General features: G+C 39.6%; 1 protein-coding gene and 1 pseudogene across 4 annotated transcripts; both read left to right on the top strand.

Moving 5' to 3' along the window:
• The first annotated feature begins 1,144 nt into the window (after window positions 1-1,144).
• Window positions 1,145-4,640, top strand: LOC115674201 (uncharacterized). Of its 4 annotated transcripts, XM_030596545.2 has the most exons (5): window positions 1,152-1,574; window positions 1,682-1,792; window positions 3,422-3,490; window positions 4,250-4,295; window positions 4,374-4,640. In XM_030596545.2, the coding sequence occupies exons 1-5, from the start codon at window positions 1,434-1,436 to the stop codon at window positions 4,379-4,381; spliced, it is 375 nt and encodes a 124-aa protein (XP_030452405.1). In that variant the 5' UTR covers window positions 1,152-1,433; the 3' UTR covers window positions 4,382-4,640. The 4 variants fall into 4 exon arrangements, with proteins under 4 accessions (XP_056172201.1, XP_030452405.1, XP_030452406.1 ...); XM_056316226.1 differs by lacking the exon at window positions 4,250-4,295 and having other exon boundaries at window positions 1,145-1,574; XM_030596546.2 differs by having other exon boundaries at window positions 1,153-1,574; window positions 4,250-4,640.
• A 952-nt stretch (window positions 4,641-5,592) lies between these two features.
• On the top strand, window positions 5,593-8,236 carry LOC115674149 (transcription factor MYB27-like; annotated as a pseudogene).

The raw sequence follows: 8,236 nt of genomic DNA on the forward strand, positions 1-8,236 counted from the left end.
AAACGTCATCTGTGCAGTATTTCGAATTAGGTAACATGTTATCCGATTCAATTTTGATATATTAAGTTACCTAATTTGAGTTTTTTGTGACCTCAATTAAATGCTGTGTCGATATTGTCATATCCAAAAATATTTTTGAAATCCGTGAATTAGGATATTTTCCTAATTTCATAATGTGCATATGATTGCCAGTCCGATTTCATGTCCGGAATACGACTCGAGATTGCGCAGAAAATCGTCAATCTGATTTTCCGCCCAAGATACAATTCGCGATTGCACAGAAAATTGGTCATCAATCCGATCTCATGCCCGAGGTATGATTCGCGGCTATACAAAAAAAAATTGAAGTTGTAAAAAATTACTATAAAGTGGTAAGACGGTTTCGCACCAATCGGAGCAAGGAGGCCACCTGGTCGGATTTTGGTCTAAAAGTTGGCCGAAGTCAACAGTAGGGTACATGGAGATGAATTTGAAAATATCAAGGACCATATTGCAATGATGGACACATCAAGGGGGCGATTTGCAACGATCCGAAAAACGTAGAGAGCAAAATGTAAATCGCCCACGAAAATATATTATCGAGGGAAAATTCAGAATATACTCTGATTGACTGATTTCCCCGAGCTACTCAACTGGATGAGCAAGTTTAAGTTTGTGTCTGAATTCGATTTTTAATTTTTAAAATTTATGTTTTACTCAGACAAAAAAAAACGTTCATTTTCAGTCTAGATGTTTCGATCAATATGTAAAATAAAATAGAGAATAATTAGGAAAAACATAAAGAATCTTAAAACTCCAAATTCCATAGGGATAATATAATGAAAAATCTCAAACTGATACATTTGTGACAAATTTACCATTCGTTAAATAAGATTAATACCAAGAAAAATAAAAAAAATTGGTAAACATGTGACAAACGGATGAGTAAAATCTTAAAGTGATATATTTGTCAACTGCTACGTGTCATCCAATTCAGAAAATTAACAGTAAAATTTATCGGAAACTGAAGGAGGATAAATTTGTCACAGATGTATCAATTTGAGATAAAATTAATTCGGGTCAAATTTATCACAAATATATTAGTTTAGAGTTTTCTTGGTATTAACCCAATTCCAAACAAAACAGGAAATGGAAAAGGAAAGGAAAATACCAGTAGAGCAGTTGATGGACGATGTGGTGGCTGATAAATCTTTTCCCGGATAAACCCCTATCTCTCTCTTCATCACAAAAGTCCCGCCGCCTCTCTTCGGCCTCTCAGCCCAAACGCACAGAACCGCCCACCAGCTTCGGCCCTCTCGCCGCCGCCGCCGCCGCCGCCCATCTCCGCCGTCGTCTTCGTCTTCTTCAGCATATCGCCTGACCTCTCACACCCACCATCGTAGCCGCTTCGCAAACCTCATCACACAAGTCCGCGCACGCACCCAGGTACGAGGATGTCCAGGAAAGGAGCTCCGCTCCAGAAGGACGTGCCCTGGCGGGCGTCCTCCGGCAGGCCCATCCCCAAGATCCACCACAACCCTGTCCTCCGCGTCTCGCAGACGCCGCACTCCAGTTACGCCATCTCCGTCATGAAGGTCAGTGAGTCCCCTCCCCTCCTTTCCGATACCCTGTGTTGCACGCTTGTCGTGGAGTGGTTTCGAAGGTTCTTGTCGCGGATTCATTTTGGTGTGTTGTGTGGCAGCATCCTGATCCGATCGGGAGTGGGTTGGCGATTGGAGCGGTGGTTGAAGCTGCGGGGCCGGATTGTATCGTGCCTGGTCAAATTCCGCCTGTGAAATTACTCGGTGTCAAGGTGATTTGGGGTTTTTCTTTTTGCCCCATTTCTGAAGTTATCGAATGGAACGACAATGAACTGTTTTTTTTTCTTTTCGGGTTTACAATATATGATATGCCATGGGAAATTAGTCTGTTTCGTTCTTCGTGAGGGTCTCGGATACTCTTGAGATGAAGGTTTTACTTGTGGGTTTATCTTCTTAGTCTCTTTAGCTGTTATGCACTACTGCCTTTTGAGTGCTGGAATGCTCAGTGACGCTAGAACATGATTTCTGCTGATTGAGTCCTTCCTTTATAGGATGAATGCGCATTCTTGCTCGAGGGAGCTGCTGATTTTATAGAGCGTTTGCCCTTTCCGTTTATGCCTAGGTTATATGACCTCGATAGCTTTAGTTGCTGGTTTCTCCAAATTCGTTGACGAAGCCCCCTAAATTAAATATGTCTTCATGCTGATCATTCTTCTCCAAGTTTATGAGGTGGATTGTTTACTAGCCTCTTCCGGAAATACATAAAGTTTGCCTGACAATGAGATAAGGTCCCTACTTTCCCGGTTCTCAATGGGTTGGTTCTTTAAAGATGTAATTGTTAATAATTTTTAGGAGTCTAGGTTTAAATGTTTTTCCCAATTCAAGTTTGGTGTTAGAATATCGGGGTTGCTTTATTTGAAATTGTTTAAATTTGGGTTTGGCTGAAATGCATATTCCGAAGTGAGGTTACTTGTGTATATCTGATGTGGCGCATTACATGGCTTTAGGGTTTTAGGGACTTGACGGTGGGAGTTTAGTTATTTTTGTCCTTTGACAAGATTGGTTTTTATTATCTTGCCATTAGGTAATTTGATGGGTAAATTTAATGAATTACTACCCTGTGATCCCCAGTCTCACCAAGGTTATTGAAATTACAATTTCAAGGCACCTCTAGGAAATGCTGGAAACTAATTTTGGAGTTGCCTGAACAGTATGTGGTTCTGACTATGAGAAAAATAACCTCTAGCAACTACTCTTGGAAATATTTACTCTTGAGATGGTCACCATGAAGAGTTGATCAGAAACTACTCAAAAAACAAGAGGAGTTAATTACATACTCTGTTTTGCATCTCTCCCTCTCTCTCTCTCTCTCGCAACTGAGGAACACTCCTCGAGCTGTCACTGCCATGACCTCTTGAACATCTGGTTACTGTTGTAATATTCTCCTGGAATATTGTAAAGGAAACGATGAATATTATATCTTTATCCTGCTTAATATGGAGTTTCTCCATACTTGCTATGTTTTTATACTTGAACATTCAAATTTAATTATGGGATACATTGATATTAAACCATTAGTTATTCAGATTACATTTTCCTTATATGACTTCTTGTGTTACAGAGTAGTCATGCTACTTTTACATAAGAGGATGCAAGAAGAAAGCACTTCTCCCATCTGTTTGTATGTTTTTCCTTTTGTCATTTTGTTGGAGACCTGATTTGTCTTTTCAATAACTTTCTGTCAGATGTTGACGAGAGAAATTGGTTGCTCATTGATGCTCAGCATTGTTTTATTTTTTTATGTGCATGACAAGAGTGGTTTGGATATCATTCTTCATTGTGTTTCATGGTATCCTTCATCTCTTTTGTTGATATCATGCATCTTTCTTGTGTCCAAACAGGTCTGGCCAATTAATGTTGACCTGAAGTTTATGGAACCTGTTGAAAGGGAATTGAAATCGCTTGGGAAGGTACTTATGTTTTTGTCTCTCTTGTCCTTATCAGTTTGTGTTATGATTTCTAGGTTCTTGAAATATGAATTGATCTATCTAAGTAGCGGCTGGGGTTATGGTTGCTGCACTTTAGGCAATTTCATTTGCCTGTAGAGACCTTTTTTTCAGTTATTCTGAAATGGATATTTATTCCGAAGTTTTATAGTGGGTTTTTCTCCTGCATGTGGAAAATCCATGAGCTATTTGAACTTTGGAAATGATGAACTTTGTTAGGAAGGTCTATTTGTTTTAGGTAGAGGATCTGTCGTCTGTTCTTTTGATGGAGAATTTGATGTTCTGTCAGAAGTGTAAATGCCCTTGTGTATATGGTTTTATGGAATTAAAGTGGCATCCCAATGATGGTTACTGATATCTAAAACTGGGTTATGTTGTTAAATACACAGAAGTACAGGACGCCCTAGAATTTCTGATGGAGAGAGAAGAGAGTAGACATTATGTAATGCTGTGTAGGGCTGGCGGATTTCTTCTTAAGACGATTGGTTGTCTTGCCAAGCATGGTTTTAGAAGTTTTTGATTGCATAGGTCGCTTGGGTTGTTTAAATAAGTAGACAGTCTGCTTCTCACATCTCATTTCTGCTATTAGTAGGGTTGGTCTCTCTTTTTCTGTCTTTCCATTCATGCTTTGATAACTAGTTGTTACATCGTTTTGCTCATAGTTGTAGATTTTCGTGGCACATTACTAATAGCAAATTTTGGTTTCCGTTTCTCTGGATGCAGTTCATGGATTCGGCTGTTAACCTCATGAACAAGTCGTTCATAGATCGTTAAGTGCTTCAGACTCTCTTATTTAGTTTAAAAACAAGCATGGGATTGCAAATTAACCCTTTTCTTGTTGCGACAGAATCGTAGCCAAGTAGAGTGGACTATGAAGAGGATTTTGCTTTTGCTCGTTCTTGTGGACGGACCATTTTGGTTGACACCTGAGCTGGTCACTTGGGTAGATATCTTGGTTGTGGAAATAATGTATTACATAGTATCGCGTTTACAGTTACACATTTGTAAGTCATATCAAGTGTAGGCCCGATCTTTCTCGATCTTTCTCCAATTAAACCAGAGTTGTCTCCTAGATACGAGTGGGTAATAGATATACCGTTGTCAAGTTTTTGCAGCTGTCTTATAAGAGTAGACCTGTTAAACGGGTCTTAAATGGTCCGACCCAACTTGACCCATTTAATCCGTTTATGATCCATTTATTGCAAGGTAAAAATCTTGATCCATACTCGATGAGACCCATGCCCGATCCGACCTATTTAACTAAATCTAGGAAAGCTTATTTCTGATAATTATTTTAAAAGATTTATATTGCTAAAACATTTTCATGCAATACAAATTTTAAAAAAAAAATTAAGGCTCCATTTGTTTCGTGGAAAATATAACATTTCTAGAAAATGTTTTCAGGAAAATGACAATATTTTTCAATATTTGGTTGAAATCTTGAAATGAACTAGAAAATATTTTCCGCAATATGGTATGAAAAATCATATTTTCCTCTATGCATTCATTTTAATTTTTTTATTTTAAAACAAATCATTTTTTTATTTTTTTTATTTTTTTCCTTTTTTTCTTTTCCTTTCTTTTTTTCTTTTTTCTTTTTTCTTTTTCTCCTGCTGGCGGCCGGTCACAGGCAAGGGACGAGCTCGTCGGAGGCCGGCGAAGCTCGAGCTCTCCGATCGGGCAAGGTTGAGGCCTCATCGTCCACTAGCGAGCCTCGAGCCTCGCCGACCTCTCGAGCTCGCCCGAGGTCGGCGAGGCTTGCTAGTGGCCGGCGAGGCCTCGACCTTGCCAGATCGGCGAGCCTGAGCTTCGCTGGCCTCCGGTGAGCTCGTTCCTCACTTGTGGTTGGCCGCTGATCGTCGCCGTGGCCGGCCACCGGCGGGGGAAGAAGAAAAAAGAAAAAAAGAAAAGGAAAAAGGAAAAGAAAAAAAGAAAAAGAAAAAGAATAAAAAGAATATAAAAATTAAAAAAATCAGAAAATTAAAAAACATTGAAAATTTCACTTAAGCTTATTGGGTAATCCATGTATAATCCATTTAAGACCCATTAAGTTAATAAGCGACCTATTAAGTTAATAAACAACCCACTAATGATCAATTTAAGTCTATTTTTAAAACTAAACTCAGTTCACTTATAACTCACAATCATTAGATATGGGTTAATATATGGGTTCTTGACCCATTTACCACCTCTATATAAGAGCAATCATCCCTTTCTTTTGGCGCTAATTTGAGGATATTTGTGAAAGAAATAGTGATTGTCATTTCGAGGTAAGGTTATTATTACTCCTTTGAGAATCAAATGTAGAATCGTAGGGCACAGCACTGTTACGTGACGTACTTGGAAACAGTTTGGTTTTCTAAGTATTACAAGGAGGACTCGCCCTCTGGCCAGGTTGGGCTCTGTAAAATTACTGATATCCCTGATGATAATACTATCTTGATAATTGAGCATCGAAAAGACTATCGCAATGAAAGAATGTCGTGAGTACTTATATAGATGCAATTCCCTATGAGGTTTTGGGGATCCACAACTGCAATGCATCCTTCTCTAGTATTAACGATCATCCCTTGGACCTTATTAATGGCGTACTACTGTCAGGCCCTCTTACAGTTTCAATGAATAGGACATTTACAAGTTTGAGCATTGGTCAAGTCTGAGAGGGCAGTTGCTGAGAATGTTCCCGAGAAGTGCGGTAATTGCCAAATTTCCTTTACCCAGAACTTGTATCTACACATACCATGTTTGCTTGCGAAAACGAGGAGAAAATCTCCTGATACCATAAATACCTGAAGCATCAACTATACAATGAGTCATGAAACAGAACTCCTGCAATTACTCTAATTCCTTTGATTTGTGATAGAATACTCACAGTGGACCATCTCTAGTTGAGAACACTCGAGAAGCAATGGTATTATTTGCTAAGATCAGCTTGCTATCACTAGGTATAAGCTAAGCCACCGTCCATATGCGCGGCACTAGAATTCCAGTTCTCATTTACATAAAATCTAATTCTGCTTTGCTGTTTCTCCAGCAAAATCCAGGATCTAAGTCTACTTTGTGGTAGTCTGTTCGGAGTCAGAAAGGCACTCCAGCCCAAGGGACTTCTAGAAATTCTTGTTTACAACACATAAAAAGTGTTAACTGATTTAGAACCACAGTGCTTCTCAATGTGCTTCAGATTGCAAAAGTTTATAGCCCCCCAATAGGACTGTCGCCAAGATCCATTCGCCAGTTCCCCTCGACCTACCAAAGAACATTATCCTAAAGAAGCTTATCATCATCAGTCTACGTTTTTAAAATACTGAGCAGAGAGCAGCCAAAAAGCCAGAGCTGGTGATCCCAAAAAAGCAAAGGGATAGAGGCCTTCCAATTTGTCTTGCTTGTAGACAGAACCCTTATATGACATAACAACACCAACGGTTCAATGCATTGCTATTTATATCTGTTCATGGTGCTTCCACATAGGCATGGTAGTGTGATCCACCTAGGGTGTTTCCAAGTATGAATATTTGCTGGTTCCTTATTCTTCCATGTGACCTTCACAGTTGCTGCCTTATTCTTAGTCTCCTATATATAAGGAGATTGGTTTCCTCTTGCTTCTTGCCGAAAAATGATGGGTCATCGAGTGGAAGCATGAGATGAAAAATTGCGCAAAGGACCTTGGATTGAGCAGGAGGATCAGATCTTAACCACCTTTGTCACCGTTTTAGGGGAGAGGCGGTGGGATTACATTGCAAAAACATCGGGTACGGTTGTTATAAAAGTTAACCTTGTTGTACATACTTAATGGAAAAGGAAACATTCATCTTATATTCCACACTGATAGGGACACTAGTCAACCATCTGAAGTTGTATAAATGCAGGTCTCAAGAGGAGCGGTAAGAGTTGTCGGCTGCGATGGAAGAACTATCTTTGCCCCAATCTCAAGCGTGGTCCCATTAGCCCTGCAGAGGAGAGGATTATTATTAAACTTCATAAGCAATGGGGCAACAAGTGAGTTACTTCTGATTCAAATCATTGCCACTTCTTATTGATTTAGTATAGTCATTGTGAACATGGTAGATTATTTGACAAGATTTTGCTGAAAGACTGTCCTATATGTTCTTCCAGGTGGTCTAGGATAGCAGAAAAGTTGCCAGGAAGAACCGACAATGAGATCAAGAACTATTGGAAAACCCACTTGAGGAAGAAAATGCAATCTTCGAAACAAGGTTTGACTGGAGCTGCTTGCGATGACCCACAATCTCAAATGAGCAATAGAAATCAAGATTCCAGCTTGTCTAATGCGGTTTACCAATGTGAACAAACACAGGACTGCCAAGACCACTTCCCAATTGCTGATAGCTCGAAAACCATAGGCAGTTCCTTGAACATTCTCAGTTTCTTGGACTTTTCACGCTTGAATTCTCCATACGAGATCCGTTTATTGGATTGGATGTCGGAGTTCAGGAACGATGCAAACGAAGTGAATTGTGTGGACTGTAAACCCTTGGGCTCGTCCTTTTGTTATCCAAAATGGGATTTTGAAGGAGTTGATAATTCTATATGGAACTGCCCGGGATGCCTTTGGGAGTAACTTCTTAGTTCTTCCTTCGAGCGCTTGAAACACTTGCTCTCTTGAGAATGCAAGGATCGAGTTTGTTCTTATCTGGTAGCTCTTCTTGGTACCTAAACTACTTTAGTTCATACAGAGTTCCAAACTACGCA

This window comes from Syzygium oleosum, unplaced genomic scaffold, assembly GCF_021117445.2.
Source record: "Syzygium oleosum isolate NSW1041296 unplaced genomic scaffold, Sole_v2.1 Sole_v2.12, whole genome shotgun sequence".
NCBI lineage: Eukaryota > Viridiplantae > Streptophyta > Magnoliopsida > Myrtales > Myrtaceae > Syzygium > Syzygium oleosum.

What these genes read in the sequence shown, in the direction of transcription:
- LOC115674201 (XM_056316226.1), top strand. Translation starts at nt 1,434, where the DNA reads ATGTCCAGGAAAGGAGCTCCGCTCCAGAAGGACGTGCCCTGGCGGGCG. An exon ending in ACGCCATCTCCGTCATGAAG is followed by an intron (nt 1,575 to 1,681) that starts GTCAGTGAGTCC and finishes GTTGTGTGGCAG; the next exon opens with CATCCTGATCCGATCGGGAG. An exon ending in AATTGAAATCGCTTGGGAAG is followed by an intron (nt 3,491 to 4,373) that starts GTACTTATGTTT and finishes TTGTTGCGACAG; the next exon opens with AATCGTAGCCAAGTAGAGTG.